This window comes from Opisthocomus hoazin, chromosome 2, assembly GCF_030867145.1.
Source record: "Opisthocomus hoazin isolate bOpiHoa1 chromosome 2, bOpiHoa1.hap1, whole genome shotgun sequence".
NCBI lineage: Eukaryota > Metazoa > Chordata > Aves > Opisthocomiformes > Opisthocomidae > Opisthocomus > Opisthocomus hoazin.
This window is the reverse complement of record NC_134415.1, coordinates 34,500,856-34,523,548: the sequence shown is the minus strand read 5'-3', so window position 1 is coordinate 34,523,548 and position 22,693 is coordinate 34,500,856. Positions and strand designations below refer to the sequence as shown.

The window sequence follows — 22,693 nt, the reverse complement described above, 5'->3', positions numbered from 1 at the left end:
TGTGGCTCTTCCCTTTGCATGTCAGACAGCAGTTTCAAGATGGCTTAGTTGGCGCTGCTGACAAAAATTTAACTAATTCAGTCTGTTCCCATATATTGTCTTAAAACCTGGTTGATTTACTTGTGCTTTGCAACTGAGATGGTTTCTTAGCACCTATGTTTTCATAATATCTCACAAACACTTTTCTTTCCCAGGAAAGATGAAGCCCAAACAAATGCTTGCAAAAAAACCCAGTGTAATCTCTTCTCTCAAGAGCCTGCTTTTGATGTAAAAGTATCTATGTAGCATTTTGGTATTTGTCGGCTTAAACCAAAACACTTTCCCTTGCAGAAGGTGTTTGTGTTAAATACAGAGGAAAAGAAAGTCCTGCTTCAAAGAACCACAGTATTTATTGTGCACTGTTAAATGTTTAAATCTTAGTTGAGGTGAAAACTCCCAAATACTGATTGTCGTTATATCTCTAGACCTGAGTAAAAATTATTTACGTTCACTGTGTGTTACAGAATCACAGAATGGTAGGGGTTGGAAGGGACCTCTGTGGGTCATGTAGTCCAACCGCCCTGCTGAAGCAGGGTCACCTACAGCAGGCTGCACAGGACCTTGTCCAGGTGGGTCGTGAATATCTCCAGAGAAGCAGACTCCACAGCCTCCCTGGGCAGCCTGTGCCAGTGCTCCGTCACCCTCAGAGGGAAGAAGTTCTTCCTCATGTTCAGACGGAACTTCCTGTGCCTCAGTTTGTGCTCATTGCCCCTTGTCCTGTCGCTGGGCACCACTGAAAAGAGTCTGGCTCCATCCTCTTGACACCCACCCTTGAGATATTTATAAGCATTTATAAGGTCCCCTCGCAGCCTTTTCTTCAGGCTGAACAAGCCCAGCTCCCTCAGCCTCTCCTCGTAGGAGAGATGTTCCAGTCCCCTCACCATCCTTGCAGCCCTCCGCTGGACTCTCTCCAGTAGCTCCTCATCTTTCTTGAACTGGGGAGCCCAGAACTGGACACAGTACTCCAGATGAGGCCTCACTAGGGCAGTGTAGAAGGGAAGGAGAACCTCCCTCGTCCTGCTGGCCACACTCTTCTTAATGCACCCCAGGATGCCACTGGCCTTCTTGGCAGCCAGGGCACACTGCTGGCTCATGGTCAACCTGTTGTCCACCAGGACACCCAGGTCCCTCTCCACAGAGCTGGTCTCCAGCAGGTCCGCCCCAAGCCTGTACTGGTGCATGGGGTTGTTCCTCCCCAGGTGCAGGACCCTGCATTTGCCCTTGTTGAACCTCATCAAGTTCCTCTCTGCCCAACTTTCCAGCCTGTCCAGGTCTCGCTGAATGGCAGCACAGCCTTCTGGTGTATCTACCACTCCTCCCAGTTTGGTGTCATCAGCAAACTTGCTGAGGGTAACTCTTCACCCAGGTCGTTGATGAAGAAGTTAAACAAGACTGGGCCCAGTACTGACCCCTGGGGGCACCACTAGTTACCAGCCTCCAACTAGACTGAGTGCCACTGATGACAACCCTCTGAGTTCTGCCATTCAGCCAGTTCTCAATCCATCTCACTGACCACTCATCCAGCCCACACTTCCTGAGCTTCCCTAGGAGGATATCATGGGAGACTGTGTCGAAAGCCTTGCTGAAGTCTAGGTGGGCAACATCCACAGCTCTCCCTTCATCTACCCAGCCAGTCATACCATCGTAGAAAGCTATCAGATTGGTCAGGCATGATTTTCCCTTGGTGAATCCACGCTGACTACTCCTGATAACCTTCTTTTCCTTCACTTGCTTGTTGATGACCTGCAGGATAAGCTGCTCCATCACCTTTCCCGGGATGGAGGTGAGGCTGACTGGCCTGTGGTTCCCTGGGTCCTCCTTCTTGCCCTTTTTGAAGATTGGAGTGACATTGGCCTTTCTCCGGTCCTCGGGCACCTCTCCTGTCCTCCAGGACCTCTCAAAGGTGATGGAGAGTGGCTCAGCAATGACATCCGCCAGCTCCCTCAGCACTCGTGGGTGCATTCCATTGGGGCCCATGGATTTGTGGGCATTCAGATCACTTAAGCGATCCCTCACACAGTCCTCCTCGACCAAGGGAAAGTCGTCCTCTCTGTAGGCTTCTTCTCTTACCTCCGGGACCTGGGGTTCCTGAGGGCCTGCCTTGGCACTGAAGACTGAAGCAAAGAAGGCATTCAGTAGCTCTGCCTTCTCTGCATCCTCCGTCACCAGGACACCCGCCTCATTCAGCAGCGGCCCCACATTGTCCCTAGCCTTCCTTTTGCTGCTGATGTAGTTGAAGAAGCCCTTCTTGTTGTTTTTGGCATCCCTTGCCAGCTTCAGTTCCAGGTGGGCCTTGGCCTTCCTTGTCACATCCCTGCACGCTCTGACCACGTTCCTGTATTCTTCCCAAGTGGCCTGTCCCTCTTTCCACATTCCATGGACCTTTCTCTTCCACCTGAGCTCCAAGTGTTGTCTGCTGTATGACAGATTAGCTATACCACATGGAGCTTGCACAGAGCTGATTGCTCACATTTTATCAGTCTCTAGCTGCTCATCAGTGCAAATATATCTGTTGTGTAAAGGAAGCATTAGCTTGTGCAAAAGTGTGTTTGTTTTTTTTTTTTATTGGAGGGAATGCTTTGCTATGACGTAACAAGTGTACGGAGACTTACCAAAGTCCAATTCAAAACTAATCAGTAGCATTAGGGATGATTTTTTTCTTCTGAAGTCCTTGAACGGTTTTTTCCTTTTTTTTTTCTTTGCGTGTGTGTGTGATTAGTTATGTGGGATTAATTCAGTGAGAATAAATGTAGTGGCGGCTTCTGCCCTCTTTATTTTAATTTCACATGCTCAAGAGCCAGTTTTATTCCTTCTCCCCTTGTCAGTGATGTGCTGCATTCACCTGGTTTTGGTTACGATAGATGAAATCCCTACTTGAAGTGTTTGATAGCACTTGCAAAGCAAGAGAGTGAAGACTTTAGAATTGCCTGATCATAGGAGGACCTCTGATACTGACGACAGGACTTGGGCAGAGCACTTAGCTTCGAGTCCTGGTTGCTTCCCTCTGCCGAGTGGGGTAGCACTTTCTTTTTAAGAGGCATTATGAATACTTAATATTTCCAAGACTCTTCTGCATAGCTTTTTAGAAAAAATAAACTGATCGTTCTTGATGAAGCATTTCCATTTTGTGGGTGAAGTATTCTGATAGTGTTAATCTTTACCTGTGCCTCTGGCACACGAACTCTGTGAAAAACTGAAATGTGGTTTTTTTTCCCCCTCATGTATGTGGTCGCTAGGCTAGCAAAATGGCCTCCATCAGATGTTTCCAGGTGACTCATAGCAACTTCATTACCTTGTCCGTGGAGGCAGAAGATGAATCTCTAGGCTGCTTTGCATTTCAGTGTTGTTATTTGGTGTCTTAGGAGAGTTTGTGCTGGCTGACTGGGTGTCAAACTTACAGAAGCCTGTTTTTTCACCCTCTGCTTTAACACTGAGATTAGCTGGTCAGAATATTTTATTTCATGTTTTCTCTCTTTTGGTTTTCCAGGATGGCCCCCAGAGGAAAAAACGGAAGTCTGAAGTTGCAGAAGAGGACAGGCAGTTAGATGTCCTGGCTATTGGTACAGCAGTTGGTAGCATTTTGTTATACAGCACAGTAAAAGGAGAATTACAGAGCAAGCTAGTAAGTTGTTCACTCTTCATCATGTGCTAGCAAACACTGATGGTTTCAGTCAGTTTATTTTGTTCTTCTGCTGCTCAGAAATGGAATAAACTAACCTAATTATTCAGATCTTTTTTTTTCTTCTTAATAGTTGCGTATATGGATGGAGGTGCAGTAATTCAGGTGCTTGGGAACCTTCAAGTGGTGCTTTTTCTATTGTAGGCAGCATATACACATTGAGAAATCTTGCTTTCAAAGTTGGTGCAATATTTTAACATTGTGCATGGATTTGTTATTTTGCATTAAAATAACAGTAATGATGAATTGTGTAACTGAAGAGTGAAGTCCTCCGTGGGAGTGTCATGCCCTCAGTTCCTGCACATTATTGTGGGAGAGGAGGGCAAGATTGAAGTACTCGTTGACTCTTGGGAAGGTGTCATGTTGATGGACTTTTCTGTAATTCACCTCCCTTCTGGAAGCTTTTGAGCTCTCTCAGCGCATGGTCTTTCTCGAATGACATACACTGGTTTTCGGTTTGCCTTTCTCATTGATAACTCCCCTGTTACTCCTGAGTACCTTGGTTTTAGTCTTGGGTTACATAATGAGGAAAATAAATCTGTATGAATGACTCTGTGCAATACTTTGAGATTCTTGGGTGTACTTTTGCTTCTAAACTGTTAGTTGTATGTAGGGTGATAAATGTACGTGAATTTAGGGAAAGCAGTGACTTCTTAAAGTCATGATATGTGCAAGTGACACTAGCTAATGAGTATCAGCTCTTTTTTATGGAAAAGCTGTATTTATGCCTGAAAACTGTGAACAAAATAAAGGAGTTTCTGGTTAAAATTTACAGTTTCAGTCAGTTTGAGAACACTGGATGCTCTCCTGTAGGAGCAGGATAGCAGATGTTTTTTGGCGAGTACCTTTTTTTTTTACAGATAAGTAAAAGATTATTCCTGCTAGAATAAGAGCTGTCACTTTCAGCTGTCCTTACTGAGCAGGGTGTCTTGCTGTGATGTATTTTGACTCACTCAAAGTTGGTTTGCAGTGACGCTTTTGGGAGTAGTCAGAGTTGTCTGTTGCCAATTCTAATAGTGAAATTTTATAAACTCCAGGAAATACTTTCATAAGCGATTAAAGGTTATGTTTGAGCTGCAAAATTTTTGGTTGAGAGATGAATTGTACTTCTTTGTAGGGTCTTCTGATCTGATGGTAGCTCACTGTTGAATGATGAGTACGAAGGGAAGGCTACTCATCTCTGAATGTACTTAAGCAAGCAGGCACTTCGATGACTGTCAGCAAGACATCTGTGCTAGCCTTTCCTTTGAGCAAATTTCATACTGTTACACAGCCTTGTTTGTATGTATAAAAATAGTGGGCAGGACAATTTTGTTATTAACTCTGAAGTGCTAGAACAAGAATTCATTCAAATACCTATGTGTATGTATCAAACTATGAAATACCTTTATATAACTGTATATTGGTCTTTAAAACCCCACTCTGTCTTCAAGTTACTGATGATTTGAATTTAGTTCTCAAAAGAGCAGCTTGTTCACATTGTTGGCGTAGGGAAGACTCAGTAGTCAAGAATTCTTCATTTATTAGCGATTTGACCCTTTTTTACCTTCTGTAGGATGGTGGTCATGACAACAGAGTAAACTGTGTGAGATGGCATCAGGACAACTGCTGCTTGTATAGCTGTTCAGAGGACAAACACATTGTGGAATGGAACACACAGACCTGCAAAGTAAAGTGGTAAGAGATGCTGGTTTTTGGTCAAATTTGTTTGCGTTTGCTGTTGTGTGTTTCCTCCCTCACAGGTTTTAGTGAGGCCCTATTGAAATTGCTGCACTCTGCTATCCAGGCTTAATGCCCACTGTACAAAAGTGACTGCTGGCTATTATTTTTCTGAGATTGTAAGTGGTTTTATTATGGCATAACAGAGTAGTTCTCATGGTTGAGTTTCTTCCTCTGTGTATTGGAAAGACTAGACGAAATGACTAACAGTGCTGAGAGGGATTTGGGTCCCTCCATGCTAACTTCTCGTAGGACATGGGCTTGCAGTTCCTTTTGTGATGCTGAAAAATCTAAATTATAGAAAACTTCCTTGGAAATATGGGGTAGCAGACACTGGAACAACTCATCCCAATTAAATCAGTTACCTGCACCTGGCTTTGCTCAAAGGGCCTTGCTGTGATGATAACCCACTTGGTTTCGCTCACTACTGATGTGCAGTGGGGACAGTTCCACTTGGCTGTCTGAGCAGGCTGCTATGGTTTAAAGTGCTGTTGAGCGAAATAGAGCTTAGTGCAGAGTAACGAGATATCTGCTGTAGGCATTCGCTTTTTTTTTGTAATAACGTCAAACCATTTTTAAAGTTCAGAGAAGAAACCAAGGTTTTTATTAACAATCTTTGTTATCTTCAATAAAAGCCTAGTGTGTGATGGCACCTTGACCTTTCTCTTAGGCTGCTGTTTCTTTTTCATAACATTTCCCACTGTTGGGTTATTCTTACCGTAGCTCTGCTGGTTTTGTTAAAGATGGTGTGGGCACTGCAGACAGCCCGTTGTCAGTAGCCTCTTTGATTTGCCTAGAAAGGAGGTGCATCCTGAGGTTGTATTAAAGTGAGACCCTGACGTAAAGTAGCAGAAGATGGCTGTAAAGTCTGTCTCTAGCCTTCTTTTCCTAGGATTGAACACACCCAGTTCCCTCACCTTTTCCGCTTACATTCTGTGCGTTAGTCACTAAGCCGCCTTTGTGGCCCTCCACTGGATTTACTCCACTACATCAGTGAGTTTCTTGTACTTTCCCAAACTGGCCGTAGTGCTCACATGCAGTTTCAAAAGTGTTGCACAGAGGAGAGGAATCAACTTTCCTTGACCTGCTGACTTACACTTTAGCTAATACAAATCAGTATGCAGTTGACCTCATTGCCACAAGGACTCCCTGCTTACTCATGTTCAGCCTGACTATGTGGACCACAAGATTCTTTTCTGCAAAGCTACTTTCTAGCCATTTGTCCTCAGCCTATACTGGTATTTTTCTGTTGTTTATGCAGGACTTCACAGTTTCCTTTGAGCTTTGAGATTCTGGCAGCCTGTTTCTCAAGCCTGCTGAGATGCTGCTGAGTAGCAGCCCTGCCCTCCAGCCTCTCAACTGCTCTCCCTAATTTGTTATTGAATGTGTACTTGTTATGTGTGCATTCTGTCCTGTTTTGAGGTCATTAATGAAGACCTGGGCAATTACTGAGGATGTTAAACAGTATTGGGATGTCCTTAGGGTTTCACACCAATAACTGGCCACCAGCTGGACTTCATACCAGTGATCACGACTGTTTGAACTCAATGATTCAGCCAGTTCTTATCCCTCCTTAGAGTCCATGCATTCAGTCTATATATCTCCGATTTGGCTGCAAGGACACTATGTAAGACATTGTCAGAAGCATTGGTAAACTCAAGTTAAATGGCATACGTGGCTCTCCTCTCTTTAAGAAGGGAATCAGGTTGGTACGGCACGATTTGCCATTTGTAAATCTATGCTGAATGTTCCCAGTCACTTTTTTGACCTTTGCATGCGTGGAAATGGCTTACAGGAGGATTTGTTGTGTAACCTTCCCTGTTGTTTCCTGGGTTCTCCTCCCTGTGGATGATTTTGTCTCTTTTTTTATTTTCATCAGATATTTCTCCTGACCTACGTGGCCACTCAAAATAATAGTGTGATCTTCTAATAACACTGGCCTTAGCAGTTCTGGATGCATCCCAATCAGTCTTAAGGAGTTGCATGTGTTGGATTTGCTGTTGTGATCCCTGATCTGATCTCCCTTTACTATGGGGAGTGCTTTACTCCCTCTGACTCTGGCACTAGGTTCGGGAACTTGGGAGGCCTGAGAAACTTTGATCTTCCGTGATTTGGCCTTTTCTGTGTATTTATTGGGTCTCTACACGATTCAGCAGCAGGCCCACACTTTCCTCAGTGACCATCTTACTGCTGCTGATGTACTGTACATATATGTCCTTTTGTTGGCTTTCGTGTTCCCTACTGGCTTGAACACCAGCTAACTTTTGGCTAATTCTGTCCCTGCATGCCTGGACAATATTTTTATACTCCTTTGTGAAACTTATCTCCCCTTTTACCTTCACTATGTTTCTTCTTTGTGTTTTTGAGTTGAGTCAGGAGTTACCCACTTGGCGAAGTCGGCCTTCTGCAATACCTTGTGATTTTCTGCTCATTGGAGTGGACCATTCGTTTGCTTTGAGAGGGTTATCCTGGAAGAGCAACCAGCTTTCTGGGCCCCTTTGCCCTTCAGGGTAGCCTCCAGTGGGATCCTGTCAATCAGTTCTCTGAAAAAGTTGCAGTCTGCTCTTCTGAAGTCCAGGATTGTCATTCTGCTGTTTATCTTGCTTGCTTTTCTTAGGTTCTTTAAATCTATTATCTTGTGGTTGCTACAGCTGGAGGTGGTCATCAACCATCACATCCCCTACCAGTCTGGTTTTTTTTTGAGTAGCTGATCCAGTAAAGCACCTTTCATAGTCTGGTTGTAAATGGCTTGCATAAAGAAAAGGTTCTCAGCACTTGCCAGCAATCTCTAGGTCTACTTGTGCCCTCTGATGCTGCCAGCAGTTGCTGGGGTGGTTAAAGCCTCATAGAAGAACTAGGGTATGGGATTATGAAGAATTATCTATTTTTATCTATTGTAGATACACCAGAAGGCTGTGCTGCCATTCAGCGTGACCTGGATAGGCTGGAAAGCTGGGCAGAGAGGAACCTGATGAGGTTCAACAAGGGCAAATGCAGGGTCCTGCACCTGGGGAGGAACAACCTCATGCACCAGTACAGGCTTGGGGTGGACCTGCTGGAGAGCAGCTCTGCGGAGAGGGACCTGGGTGTCCTGGTGGACAACAGGTTAACCATGAGCCAGCAGTGTGCCCTGGCTGCCAAGAAAGCCAATGGGATCCTGGGGTGCATCAAGAAGAGTGTGGCCAGTAGGACGAGGGAGGTTCTCCTTCCCCTCTACACTGCCCTAGTGAGGCCTCATCTGGAGTACTGTGTCCAGTTCTGGGCTCCCCGGTTCAAGAAAGATGAAGAGCTACTGGAGAGAGTCCAGCGGAGGGCTACAAGGATGGTGAGGGGACTGGAGCATCTCCCCTACGAGGAGAGGTTGAGGGAACTGGGCTTGTTCAGCCTGAAGAAGAGAAGGCTGCGAGGGGACCTTATAAATGCCTACAAATATCTGAAGGGTGGGTGTCAGGAGGATGGGGCCAAGCTCTTTTCAGTGGTGCCCAGTGACAGGACAAGGGGCAATGGGCACAAACTGAGGCACAGGAAGTTCCGTCTGAGCATGAGGAAGAGCTTCTTCCCTCTGAGGGTGACGGAGCACTGGAACAGGCTGCCGAGGGAGGTTGTGGAGTCTCTTTCTCTGGAGATATTCAAGACCCGCCTGGACAAGGTCCTGTGCAGCCTGCTGTAGGTGACCCTGCTTCGGCAGGGGGGTTGGACTAGATGACCCACAGAGGTCCCTTCCAACCCCTACTATTCTGTGATTCTGTGATTCTGTGATTTCCTTTTTAATAGGACAATCTGTAGCAGATGCCCGCCACGTCACCCTTGTTGGTCTCTTGTCGTACTTCCCTGTAAATTCTCCACTGGCCATTTGCCTGTTTCAGAGCAAAGCTCCATGCATTCATGCTACACTTTTGTGGGGAGAGAACTCTCTCCTCTTTGCCTTGCTGGCATATCCTTGCTGAAATGCCTTCCTTAAAGGTCTATTTATTGCAGCGCTCCTGTCTTGCAAGCTATCCCACTGTTTCTCTGTGATCCCAGTGAGAGCAAAGCTCTAAAGCTGCGCATGGACATCTAATTCACCCTGTTTGTATCCCATAGCATGTGTTGTATCCCATAGCGTGTGTGTTCAGGTACAGGTACTTGAGATGTGTCCCAGTTGTGCTGCTTTCTCAGGAAATGTGAGAATTTTTCCTGTCATGCTTCGTCTTGGGTGCTTCACACTGCACCTGTCCCATATCACTGCTTTTTTGGGAACTGTGGTTGTAAAAGGTAATTAAAGGCATTGTATTCTTCAGTTTTGAAGTTTACAACAAAAAAGAATTCCTGGAGCATATAGCCTAAAAGTACACCAGCAATATGATATCATGCTTCTTACCTGAAATTTTTCTTTGGTGATGATATGAGTTATGCCTAAGGTAAATGAAATTGGAAAGAGTAGAAGAAAACAATTCTTTAAAATTTTACTTAAATTCATGAGACTAGAAGGAACAAATCATGCATATCCAATGAACATGTGAGATTTCCTGCATTCTTTAAAACCTGTCAGGACCTGGAAATTAATCCTTACGTATTCCACAGAGTTCAGGGTGGTTGCTCCTGGGGTAAAGAAGTGCTGCTGAGCTTCTTTTGATTTGCAGGCTTCTAGACATTTTCCTATAGAGGTACGGACTGCTAGATAGGGCATTGAAACCATGTGGCTTTAAGCTTGATTTTCTTAATTACTGTAGAAGTAGTCCATAGAACCACTTCAGGATATCTGTGCAGTGCATGTTGAAACCTCTGGCAAAAGGACAAGCTGTTGGGGAAGAGCGTTTCTGAAGAGGCAAGACAAGTGTTAGAGAGAGGTAGTCTGAAACATTCTGGATGACTTATTGTTTCTCTGGTTGTACCTTTTTCGTGTTTTAAATACTGTGAATACTCAGAGGCATTCTGTACATCTCCTTATGCAGCTTCTTGTTTTATGAAATCCTGTTTAAAACTCTTTCCTGTAAAGTTATATAAAGATTATCCAAAGTAAAAACTAATGGATTTTTTCTGTGTTTTATATTCTGCAGTCTAGTTTAGACTAGTCTTTCTAGTACATTTGAAAATACTTTCTTGAGTTCACATTATTAGATGGCTCGAAATTCTTAGTCCTGGCCTTCTCTTTGGAAGAGAGTACAAAATCTTGTTATACTCTCTGTAAGGTGTAATGTTGTCTGTCAAGTGTATAGGCAGTAGAACTCTCAGTTTCTGTGAAATCTTATCAAAAGTGATACAGCAAATGAGCCCTGTTTTGGAAGACAGGAGAGGTGCTGCTGGGGCATGTGGAAGTTATTTGGAAGTATTTCCAGGGCAGCTGTTTACAGTCAGAATGCGGTGGGTTGCAGGGTACTTCCTGTCTGTAAAGGGTTTGTGTTAATGCTTTCCTTGCAATGTTGTCCTGCAAGAAACGTGTAGTACTTGGACTCCTTCAAAGCAGATGCAAGCTATTCATGACAGCATTTTTATTTTTAAATAGTGCTTTGAATCGTGGACCTTTAAGGCAAAGCTTATTATTGTCAGTGTCATTGACAGACTTGGGAGGAGGGCCAGGAACTGAATGGGCCTTGAAACTCTGAATTTTAGTGTGGAGAAGGCCTTTCTGAAGGGGTTGGTGTAAGCTTTTTGTATTATGGTGCAAAGACATGTCTTGAAATGTTATGGCTCCTCTTACCCTATTTTGAGTAATAGAGAGCTTTGAGAGAGGAATTCAGAACAGTATAGGCAAATCATAAAAGAATGTCAACAGTTGTTCAGTATTAAATAGCTTTATATTTTAGAGTTGCTGTATTTTTATGTGAGCTAATTTGAAGGAGAAGGAGCAGAAACAGAATAGCTTTGACATCATCTTTGACTAAAATTATTTTTAAAATAATTTTTGCCTTAAATTTTCTAGCATGGTTGATGTGCATTTTGAGATAATGCTAAATAATATTGGTTTTTCTGTTTCTTCATCTTTTTCCCTTTGTATGAAAACCCTCCATCCAAATTCTAGCAAGTGGAAAGGCGACAATAGCAGTGTCACTTCTCTATGTATCAGTCCAGATGGGAAAATGCTGCTGTCAGCTGGTAGAACTATAAAACTGTGGGACCTGGAGACCAAAGAAGTCTACAGAGTAAGTAACTCTGTTAAACTAGATGAAAAAAAAATATCCTTGGTTGGTGACATTACACATCTGTGTTTCCTGGTAGGACACCTGAATGTTTCATTGGGTATGAGGAGACAATTAGCGGTTTTGGGATTGCTGGAAGCTGTTGCTGTGATGATACCCTCAACTGTGGTTTCAACTTGCTGAGAGTTGAATGAGGACATAAAATTCCTTGGCTGTGTCTGAGCATGCTACCAGCACCCTTTCTCAAGCCTGTGGCAAAAAGATGGATGTTGTTCTTATTCACGGGGTCCCTTTCTGATACCCTTCTAACAGGGGAACTCTGTTCGCCACAGTATTAGTTACTGCTGGCACGGGTTTGTGCATGAGCTCTCTGATTTTTATCATGAGTCCCTCCTTAAAGCCTTCGGGTTTCCTTGTTAAACTTTGTGTAACTGGTGGCATTACCAGTTTTGCTGTTGAAACAGTTGGAAGACATAGGAGCACACCTCTTGTTGTTCCCTGAGCAGGGCTCAGACATGAGGAAATGACCATGTTTTAGCTCTTCTGTAAATGCAGTCATGTTATCTTACCTGCTGGCAGATAGGATGCAGCTAGTCTCTGAATCTCCTGATACTTGCTGTCTGGTAAGTGCGTACACATGTACTGTTAGTGTGGACTTGCTGGCACATGACAGCTACCATGTATGTCTGCATCCTATGATGACCAAACCCACTGTTTACGAACGTAGACCGAAGAACTGATTTTTTGGGGTGTGGGGGGTGGTGTTGAACCACCTCAGTGTGTCAGCAGACTTGTGCATTTATCTTACTGTTGAGAATGAAACTATGGGTCTAGTTTAATTGTAAAAGCTGAAGCGTAAAATTTTGTGTGGGGAAAAAAAGAAGCACTGTCTGACAGTGACAGGAGTACAGGTGGATGTGATTTCTTTTGCATGGACTTAGCCCCAGTGAATTTGCCTTTGATTCCCAATTTAACTTTTAAAATTCTGATAAATATCTGGAGGGTCAGAAAAATCTTTCCTAATGTTCTTTGTTAACTAATGTTTTCATTTTTGCCATGTGACTGCTTGTGACAATCATTGAAAAAAATTCTTTTTTTTTTTTCCTCTTAGCATTTCACAGGCCATGCTACGTCAGTGTCATCATTAATGTTTACCGCAGTGAAACCTATGAATGAAAGTAAGCCCTTTGATGGAACTACAGGGCTTTATTTCTTGTCTGGAGCTATACATGACCGATTACTGAGTGTATGGTATGTAAGCTTTTCGTAATTTGTAACTTTGACTATGATCAGTATTGAGGGTAGACTCAATGAGTATGTTCTGAACTCTGTGATTAAACAAAGTTAAGCAGAAGCAGCGTTCTGGAGAAATGCAGTGATGATCTCTCAAACAGTGGTTTGAGCTCACTGATTGTTGAATGAAGACGTGAATTTCCTTGGCTGTGTCTGAGCATGCTTCCAGTTGCTGTTTGAATCACTAATGTATGCCAAGAACATACTGTGTAATAGGCTTCCTTGTTCTTTGTGCTTACTGTAAGGTTTACACTAAATTTTCTTGCTAAATTTCACTTGGGAGTTAATTTGCACTTGGAATTTAGAACACTTTCTAAGCTGAAAGCTGCAATTACAGCATGAGTATTTTTGGGTGGGGTAGATACTACCACAGTCGCTTGTGATTTGTGGGCTTTATAATGCTTTTCAGGTGCAGAGCGTGCTGTTTGTGCTGTGGTAAATATTGTGTACTGTTTGTGTCTTCCAGGCAGATCAGATCAGACAGAAAAGAAAAGAATGCTGTGATGTCTTTCACAGTAACAGATGAACCAACTTTTATTGACCTGACTGTATCAGAAGTCAAAGAAGAGGTAGGAGCAATAGTTTGAAACCAAACATGTTCAACAATTTTCAGTTGTCACATCAGTTTCCTTTTAAGGGTGTAAAAAAAGAAGTTTGGTTTGTATGTGGCTTCTGTTGTGCAAAGGTGAGATCTGAACACCAGTTCATGGGTGTAAGGATATTTATTACAGGTGCATTTATTTCAAAGCTGATAGCTTTGAAAATGAGTATTTCAAGCTACTAAGTACAAATTGAGTGTTTCTTGAGAAATTTTGCTTGTGATGGCAGAAATGTCAGTTGTTTCCTGTTTTGAACAAGTTAGTAATCAAAACGGTTGTTAGAACGTGGTAGCAAAAAAAAAAAAATTCTTTTTAAAAAAGCAGTCCACGTCTCTCAATTTCAGCAAGTACAAGTCTTTCAAAGTAGTTGTCTGAGGAAAAAAGTCTGCATGTGAAACATGTTCACAAACTTTCAATAATGATTTAAAACATTTTTCTCCTGCTGCCTTAGATTGTTTTTATAAAAACAGTATTTTGTGCTATATTTTCTAATGTTGCCAATTATGTCCTCTTACTGCATGTATTGCAGTATTCTGTAATGTACACCTGTCATAATATCCGAGTTTCTTTCCTCTAAGCATATTTACATTGTCAGCATCTTTGTAGACCTGTGCTTCTAGACATGCTGTGTACCATATTTCTGGAACTTGGCTGCTTATGATAACGTATGTCTGCTCCTGTCCAAACTGTCCAAATTTGGATATATCACTAACGATGCAGTAAAGCGTGGTTATGAGTTATCTTTTTGGCTCCTAGTAGTTGTACTAAATATTCCTGAGATGTTAATGTTTTTGATCTTCATTATGAATATAGTTAGATCTTTAATGTGTTTAGTTACTGAAAAAGTAAAATCCTAGCCATGCAACTGTCTCTTGATGTCCTCTACTTACTTGAGGTTTGTCCCGTAATCTGACTAAAATCTTTTACTGTGTCTTCTTTCAGCCTGTGAAGTTAGCAGTTGTGTGCAGAGATGGGCAGTTGCATTTATTTGAACATATCTTAAATGGGTAAGTTAGCATTCATCATGAGGCTATCTTTGTGAAAGGTCTGGGATTACTGTAAGGCAAAGTTCAGTCTTGTCATGCCGCTGCCTAAAAGCTGTTGTATCTGTTCACAAACCAGGTTCCAGCTGGTTCTTTGTCTTGGGTTACTGGACATATTTTTGAAGAACTTGCTTGCTGGAGGCTGTGTTGCACTTTGGTCTTAAGTGTTGTTTTAGCCAAGATTTTGTGTGTCTGTGCCTCGTCTTAGTCATCTGCCAAAGGTGTAAACTGGCTGAGTTTGCTGAGGACCTGCTAATGAAAGGTGCTTAGATGTGCAAGATGTTGAAGTGTTTAAGCTAAACCTCTTGGAATTTTTCCATTCCTTTTTTTTCCAGTTATTGCAAAAAACCCTTAACATCAAACTGTACTATCCAGATAGCAACGCCTGGAAATGATGGGGACTCCACACCAAAACCAGTCCCTATTCTAGCAGCTGCGTTTTGCACAGACAAACAGTCTCTGCTGCTTGTGTATGGAAACGCCTTACAGCCCATCATAGAGAAAGTGGTATGTAAACCGTACTGGAGGGTTTTGGATTTTGCAATATGGACTGCATACGGCTCTCAGTTGGAGGGTTTGGTTTTTTTTTAATTGAAATTTTATAGGAAGACTTCCCCCTTTTCTGGGAGCTGTGACTTGCCCCTGAGCTGTTTTGAAAGGCAATTTGCATTCTTCCATTCTTTCAGTTAAAATACAGCTTGACATTATTGCTGACTGGTTCTTGCCATTTCAGCTGTTACTGAGTTAGGCTGTTGAAACTGTTTTTAATACTGTTTCAGTTTACCTGAGTGAGCTTATTTGGAGAGCATAGAGATTTGGTAACAAAAGACAGATGTGAAAAGCAACTGCTGTTCTAGAGTGAAAAAAGTTCATTCTGCTTTATACTTCTGGAATTTGTTTTCATCTTTCAGTAGCATGGTGAATCTCAAATACACTAACTGGTTTTGTTCCTGTCCTAGGCTTTGAACACCACTGAATCCCACATATGTTTGATAAGGGATGTCAAGAAAGTGTTGTCACTTAAAACAGATGTTGCTCTAACAAAGGTAAACTTTGCTTGAAATGGCGATTTTGTTGCTCTTCTTGTTTAGCTTTGGAAATGGTAGAATTCACTGCTGTCTTGTAAAAAGAGGTTGGATTTCTGGATGGACCTGCTCAGAGCTACAAATGTCCATAGCACTCAAGCAGCAGGAATGGGTAAAGTGTGCTTCATGAATGCAGTATGTCGTAGTACACGGTTGCACACAGCTGCCCTCCTGTAGTTCATAGCAAGTCCTGTTCTCAGTAGGTCAACTTGACAGACAGAGCTGACCAATGGTTTCTTTTCTGCTTGAGGTCAGTCCTTCCCCTAGAGTCTGACAGTTTGTACAGCTTCTTTGACCCAGATGATTTGGGGTGAAGTTGGGATGACTTTGTTTTAGAGTCTAAATAAAATGTGATGGAGCCTTAAAGGGTATGTCGTTTTGGCACTTTCTTGAGGTGGCCTTCATGTGTTCCTGCTCACAAGCACATGGCACCTGGGAATGTGAGCTTGACACTTAGATGGTAGCAGTGTCCACTGAGGCCACTTGCCACTGTGTTCTGTCATGTAGGATCCCCTGGGGGTTTAGAGACAGTCTATGAAGTTATTAATCAGTGTGCATATTCGACGCATTGAAAATTTGAAACTCTTGCAGTATCAGTGAAGTGAGCAGACAGCACTGTTTTTCTTACCGTCAAGTTACCTACCAGATCTGGTGCTCCATCAGCCATGTGGGATTTTGTGCTGTTTCCTCAGTCCTGGAGCTTGTGGATAGCAGAGCTGAAATGCAGTGAGAGGTGTAGGAACTCCCTGGCATGCGGTGATGATACCCATCTTGGTTTCGCTTTTTGCTGAATTCCAGTGAAGACGCATTTCTCTTGGCTGTCTGAGCATGCCTTGTGGGGGGAAGGTCAGTGATTAGTGTGGTGAGTAAAGAGGATAGTATTTTAACACTATTGCTGGTTCTACAGTAAAATTCTTGAGCCACAAAATCAGATTTTTTTTTTTACTTTTAAACACAGCATATGGAAGTTGCTTTGCTTACTGTAGTAGATTATGTTTGTATCACTTTAGCAGGCACCCAGCAGGGCTTCCACAAGTACAGAAGTTTGGGCAGGTACTTCAAAAAAAGGCCTGCACAGAAGCGCTGTGGTTAAAGAAGTATTCTGCAAGTAGCAGGTAGCATTCTTGATATTCTGGAAGTGGCATACTCCCTTACATCCTCTGTGGGTCAGGGGAGCACTTCGTTATTAAATAAATTGCCTTTAAAATTCCATCTCCTTTGTATTCATTGGAGATGGATACCATAGCTTGTTTGGCATAACCTAAGGTTGCTCTGTTTGTCATCGTGATCATAGTCTAATTCAGACTACCGAGTTCTGTGTCTGAGCCATCCCTAGAAGAAAATTGGTGGGATTGAAGTGAATAGTAGCTACTTTTTACTGTTACATTGTGCTGCAGTTTGTGATCAGTTCTTAACTTTCAGTGGAAGCTGAATTAATCTGTGTGGGGTTTGTGGGTCTGACTATTAGTGCACGTGGTATCTATTGCTAGCAAACATACAAGTATTTGTGGTTGGGCACAAAGGCTTAGTTGGGTGAGTGTTACGGAACAAGCTTGTAAGAAAAACTAATCACAGGTGATTCCAAAGAAACCATTGCTTTAGTTAATTATGAAAACTAGTTGACTGTTGCTTGAGGTTATTAATTGCTCTTAAAAATGTAGGATTTTCCTAATACGTATGTCAAGAAAATGGTTTATGGCAGGCTGGTTTTACCATGTATGTGAGAGGCTCAGAATAAAAGAAGTATTTTAAATTGGAAGACAGCTCAAGATATTAGCAATTCATGCAGATGTGGTTATCTCTGTCTATTAGGTAAAGATGCCTGTTGTGAACTCGGACACCAAAGTTCTAGTGCCTGGCATTCCAGGACATAGTACAACTGTCAAAACTCCATCCTCAGGAAAGGAGAAAAAGAAAAACAAGAGGAAACCGGGAGAGACAGAGGTAAAGTGCTTTGTCTTTTAAACGCAGCAATAATGGAGAAACTAGAATCATAAATCATTCTTATGACCTCTTTAGGTGAACTTGAACTTGCTTTGTTTGATGTGGAACCAAAGTTAATGATACCATCTTTTTGTATGAAAGAGACTTCCCTCTGTTCAAAACCTTTCCTGCATTCAAGCCCTGTGTGCCTTGCCTCTAGTTTTGCCGTGTTCCTGCAGAAGTTTGTCACACGCTTGTGTCTGTGCAAAAGTATATTACTGCTTTTTAGTCAAAACTTCATCTTCTCTTCTCAGGCTGTTCTGTCAGTACACTCAAAAGCATATGCAAAATTTGTGTTACTTTCCAGCAGAATCAGAGGGAATGCTGTAGGTTAGGTACTTTGCCTTCAGCTGATGTTTCTGAGAAACTGCACTGAAATGGCACTGCCGTTGTTTACCGTCTGCAGGAGAGCATTGAAGAGCGCCTAGGGGCATTGGATATCGATGTGAGCAAAGTGAAAACTCCAGGTGGCCTTCCACAAACAGATAGCTTTGCGGTACTTTTGGTTCAGGGCTTGGAAAGCAATGATGCAGAAATCTTAAATGTAAGTGTTACAAGATCATTGTATGCTGTTTAATCTATTCACTGAGATTTGCGGGGAGCCTTCCTGAAAGCCGGGGCGGGGCTGAACAGTCAAGAACCCATCATTTCTCCCAGCTGCTTTTTGCTGATTTGCTGCTTAAGGCAGTGGTATTATAAGTCATAGTAGTGGTGTTACTTTCTTCTTGTTATCTCTCTTGCTTGCTGAGTCAGTCTGTGAACTTTGAGGCGCTTCTGTTTATGCTAAATTTGTTATGTCATAATTCAGATGTTTTACAAGCGATGTTACTAATGCAGGCATCTTCTCTTTAGCTTGAGCTGGAGTATAATCCGTTCTTAGTCTCCTGAGTGTGCGGTTTCCAAGTAGATACTGTTTGAAAAATGGAATGATGACAACAGTTTCACTTGAAAAGCTCGCTGTTACACTTGGACTAGGGGGAAATGATAGTTCTGGGGCAGAGAAATGAACTCTTAAGAATTTGATGCTGAATAGAAGTTACTTGTCCCAGATACTGGTGAAAGGCATGTATTTACAGAAGTTAAGCACAGAAAATAGCAAGAGAAATGTTGTTTAATGTGTCTGTGATGCTGCATTTCTAACATGGGGTGGGTGGGCTAGAGGCAATGCTAGATTGTTTTAGATGGGTTAATCAAGTGTCTTATTTTGTTAATTGTAGCTGACTTGCAAAATGGAACTCCTTTTCATAGTAAATCTTCTTTTACCTCATTATCCTCATCTCAGCGTACAAAGGTAGTGCAGTAGAAAAAGATAGAAAGCCAGGAATTTTTGATAGCTCATTGCTCATGCACATGTTAAAACTGAATGATTATCTGATCTTATTTTTCCTTTTTAACAGAGAGTGCTTAACACAAGAAAGGAAAATGTAATAAAGAACACAGTAGCCAGAATGCCTATACATGCTGTCATTCCACTGCTGCATGAGGTAGGAGAGACTGCGTTTCTTGTACTGTCGGATAAACCACATTTGGTTTGTCTTCTAGCTGGGAAAAGTCCAGCTCTTTGTTATGAAATTGGTTTGGTAGTTTCACGGGACAGAAATTGTTCTTAATTTATTTCTGATAACACTCTTATCTTCTCTGGGTGAGGCTTAACCAAAGGACAAAGTGCCACTGTCAAAGCTAGGAATAGCATTAGATCATGTAATACTATCTTAAATATGTGGGAAAGAGAATGGAAGAGGTTAAGCTAAAGCTTGTTTAGTCCATGGCAAGAAAATTACCATTACATTTTCTCTTAAACTATTAAAATGGATTATAATTTGAAACTTCAGAGTAGCAGTGCTAGGCAGAGCAAGTCATATGAGCATAAATATACTAGATACTCATGTGAGAAAAAGAAAAATAGAACACGTACTTAGAGCAGTGAGTTTAGATAGCACTTGTAAATTAAGGGGCAATTTCTTTCCTCTTTTGAAGACGGCTCAGAAGTCCAGTTGCTATATTTAAACTTTGTGACATCACTTAGTAATAATTTTAAAAGGGATTTGGCTTCTGAACTGCTTATTCAGTGATACTAAGTAAAAACCTCCATTTGGACAGAAATATTTTAATGATTAGCCTTATCTAGACATTACTTTGTTTAAACTGAACATCAAATAGTTGCTTGTTATGTGAGTGACATCCTATAACATAAGTTTATTGTTAGATATCTCTTGTATTTTAATGTGCTGGCCACAAGTGAGATTTAATTTTTACTTGTAGTACTAATCTTAACTGAATTATGCAGATGGACTCATTTTGAATGTGTAGACTTCCTTTTTAAGCATGTGTTGTGACACCTTCTTAGACTTATAATTAGGTGCAGTGTTTCTTCTCTAGGACCTTTGTCAGATAATCCTAGTGCAAATATTTGACTATGTAGTCTCAGTGGATGGACAGATCTCCATGTAACTGTCCTCTCCAGAGCTTGAGATACGTTCTGTGACATAGCCTTCATCTGGTATTACCTTCATTTATTTCTGCAACTTGTTCACCTCATAACAGCTGCTTTACTAAGTAGATACACAGCTACATATAAACAAAGAGATTTCCATCTGCTTATTTCTGTCAGCTCTAAGTTTCTCTGGATATGTTGCCTGTTAAAAGTTCCAGTTTTATCGTAATAATGAAACTCAGCTTCTGCAAGTTATCAGCCTGCATATAGGATGGTAGAGCCAGAAATGTAACATTCTGGAGCCTGGCAATGGTTAATCCTAGCACACTTCAAGTGCCTGGAGATCTTTCTTCCCCAATATCGGGGCTGTCACACGGATGTAATACTGGGTTTTTAAACTTGTTATGTGTTTGTTACTTATTGCTGACTATTTTTGCCCTTTCAGCTTACGAAGAGATTGCAAGGCAACCCATACAGGTAAGAGACATCTCGACTACAGTATAATTCACCTGAAGCTTTTCTGGTGTATGTGTTATAGTCCCTCCCTCCATCTGTGTGATTGATTCCCATAGTAACTGTAATTAAACTGCAGCATCTGGAGGTAAAAATTCTCACCTGATTGTGGGTGCAAAGAAGAACTTTCATTAAGGTAGTACTTCGACAGGATGGCTGCAGTGAAATTAAAAAGGGAAAAGGATACCTGAAATAAGTATATAAACCTGGGAAAGTATCTGAAGTCCCAGAATATTGACACTGTGGACCTGATCAATATGTAAAATAAAATAAATATCAGATGTATAGCCCCCCCCCGGTTATATCGCTGTAAGGATAACTGCTGACACTAGCTGTCCTTAATTGTGTGTGTTGGTTGGTTTTTTTTAAATACAACTTCCTTCACCGGAGATAGAGAAAGAAATAACATGCTTTGGTCTTTTATTCATTGAAACCTCCCATAAAAGATGTCAGACCCCTGAACATGTCTAGTTTTAATCCCTCACTTAAATGCCTGTTCTTTCCTAACAAAGAACTTACACAGGTATCCGCGTCTGGATAGCCAAACTGTTATATTTCCATCTGCGTTTGTCTTTTTAGATAATGAAGGAGGAGCACTTTATATAGAGCTGTTTAGCATCTAGAAAGTGAAATGGGTGTTTCTCAGCCAATATCTCTTTGATACTATTTTTTTTTTTCTTTTTCCAGTGCCTCACTAATGGTTCGGTGGCTAAAGTCTGTTTTTACTCTTCATGCGTCATACCTTTCCACAGTAAGTATCTCGCATTAGTGCTAATGCACATAACTGAAATTAGATGTAAATGCTTAAACATATGTATGTTCTTCCTTCAGGAATCTGTCTCCTGCTCTCCACATATGGCAGTGCCCAAATCAATGTACCGAGGGCTATACTTGTGCCACTTTTGCCGAATTTCTGCACATCAGTTATAAATGTTTGTCTTAGTCATTCATGACATAATTATAGTCATCCCAAAGTCAAACTAAGATAAGTTATGTCATACCTATGAGAGTTAGGAAACAAAATTACTCTCAAAGAGTAATAGAGTCTGTGTCATTAAAACTTACAGAACTAAATTTGCCTTGCTGTTGTAATGCTCATCTTGAGACTATCATGGGCATGGCTAGATTTATAGGGTAAAGCTGTGCCAGGGTTGGCAGGGTGGTAAGTAATGTCGTACGTTCTGGATTTAAGTCCAGTCTTGCCTTATGAGTGATGGACAAAGCACTCTTGCTCGGTCAAGAAAAAGGCATTTTGGCACTATTAGTCTGTTCTCCTGTTTATTACAGGGTTGCTGTGCATCAGAACTTGCACATGTTGCTGAGGCTGCATTCGTACACTGGTGTATATTCAGTTCTCATTTACACAGCTTTCCTAATAGCGCTTCAACACCTGCTTACAGCAGTGACTGTAGGAAAGAAAAGTAATGTGAGAATAGTTTTGAAAGAAGATGATGTTTTTCAACATGGCTAAATGTTAATTGATGAGGCAGCAGGTGGTTTCTGTGAACCCTCAGCTCTCCCTTCTGTCCAGAATAACATGAGCAAGGATTGCTTGCCCCAAACATACAAAGGTAGTTGAAAAATGTAAAAAGACATTTGTGGTGTGTTAGTCAACAGCTTATTTTTTCTTCATCCCTCTCTTCTCGCAAGTTGCCAGACCTTATTCCTCAGCTGGGAATGCTATACCAGTTTATGGAGAGCAGAGTAAAAACATTGCAAAAGCTTTCCCGTCTGCATGGAAGACTCTTCATTCTTGTCACCCAGGTGAGTTCTTACTAAATAACAGGGGATGTGTAGAAGCAGTATTGTTTGCAGACTTAACCTCCTGTTGTGATTACATCTGATGGGACCTGTCACTGGAAACTTAATACAGCTGTTGTACAGCTACACTGATAATGCTCAAAGTGGTACACTCAGTTGACCATCTAACCAGTCTGCGCTCAGTGGAAGTGTTACACATTTTTTCCTGCCAAATGTGTTTACTAACCTATAGTGTTTTAAAGTGGAATAAATAGGAGGTACTGGGCCACTTCAGAGCAGATGCCTCTAAAATTTTACTTTGTCCTTTGTACTGGTTTGGCTGTTAAACTACTTCTATAAATAACTTCATGTGTGTTAAATTTGATGTAGACTTCATTTACTTTATTACAAGTTTTGTTGACTTTTAAGGTTGGAATATATGATTGC

At 41.8% G+C, this 22,693-nt stretch overlaps 1 protein-coding gene and 4 non-coding genes across 5 annotated transcripts in view; all 5 read left to right on the top strand.

Annotated features, from left to right (window-relative positions):
• The window catches only part of WDR43 (WD repeat domain 43), a 28,085-nt gene that overhangs the window by 3,342 nt on the left and 2,050 nt on the right, over nt 1-22,693 (top strand). The window contains exons 2-15 of the mRNA XM_075413144.1: nt 3,527-3,661; nt 5,274-5,395; nt 11,439-11,559; nt 12,668-12,807; nt 13,316-13,418; nt 14,391-14,455; nt 14,827-14,998; nt 15,451-15,537; nt 17,389-17,520; nt 17,966-18,103; nt 18,957-19,043; nt 20,439-20,470; nt 21,194-21,257; nt 22,157-22,270. Coding sequence (XP_075269259.1) covers nt 3,527-3,661; nt 5,274-5,395; nt 11,439-11,559; nt 12,668-12,807; nt 13,316-13,418; nt 14,391-14,455; nt 14,827-14,998; nt 15,451-15,537; nt 17,389-17,520; nt 17,966-18,103; nt 18,957-19,043; nt 20,439-20,470; nt 21,194-21,257; nt 22,157-22,270 — 1,512 coding nt within the window. The remainder of the gene's footprint in view (nt 1-3,526; nt 3,662-5,273; nt 5,396-11,438; nt 11,560-12,667; nt 12,808-13,315; nt 13,419-14,390; nt 14,456-14,826; nt 14,999-15,450; nt 15,538-17,388; nt 17,521-17,965; nt 18,104-18,956; nt 19,044-20,438; nt 20,471-21,193; nt 21,258-22,156; nt 22,271-22,693) is intronic.
• LOC142360684 (small nucleolar RNA SNORD53/SNORD92) lies at nt 5,829-5,906 on the top strand. The gene has a single exon (XR_012763294.1). It is a non-coding gene; the product is annotated as a small nucleolar RNA SNORD53/SNORD92 (small nucleolar RNA).
• LOC142360685 (small nucleolar RNA SNORD53/SNORD92) lies at nt 11,699-11,782 on the top strand. The gene has a single exon (XR_012763295.1). It is a non-coding gene; the product is annotated as a small nucleolar RNA SNORD53/SNORD92 (small nucleolar RNA).
• On the top strand, nt 12,927-13,010 carry LOC142360686 (small nucleolar RNA SNORD53/SNORD92). Its single transcript, XR_012763296.1, has one exon. It is a non-coding gene; the product is annotated as a small nucleolar RNA SNORD53/SNORD92 (small nucleolar RNA).
• Nucleotides 16,328-16,406, top strand: LOC142360683 (small nucleolar RNA SNORD53/SNORD92). Its single transcript, XR_012763293.1, has one exon. It is a non-coding gene; the product is annotated as a small nucleolar RNA SNORD53/SNORD92 (small nucleolar RNA).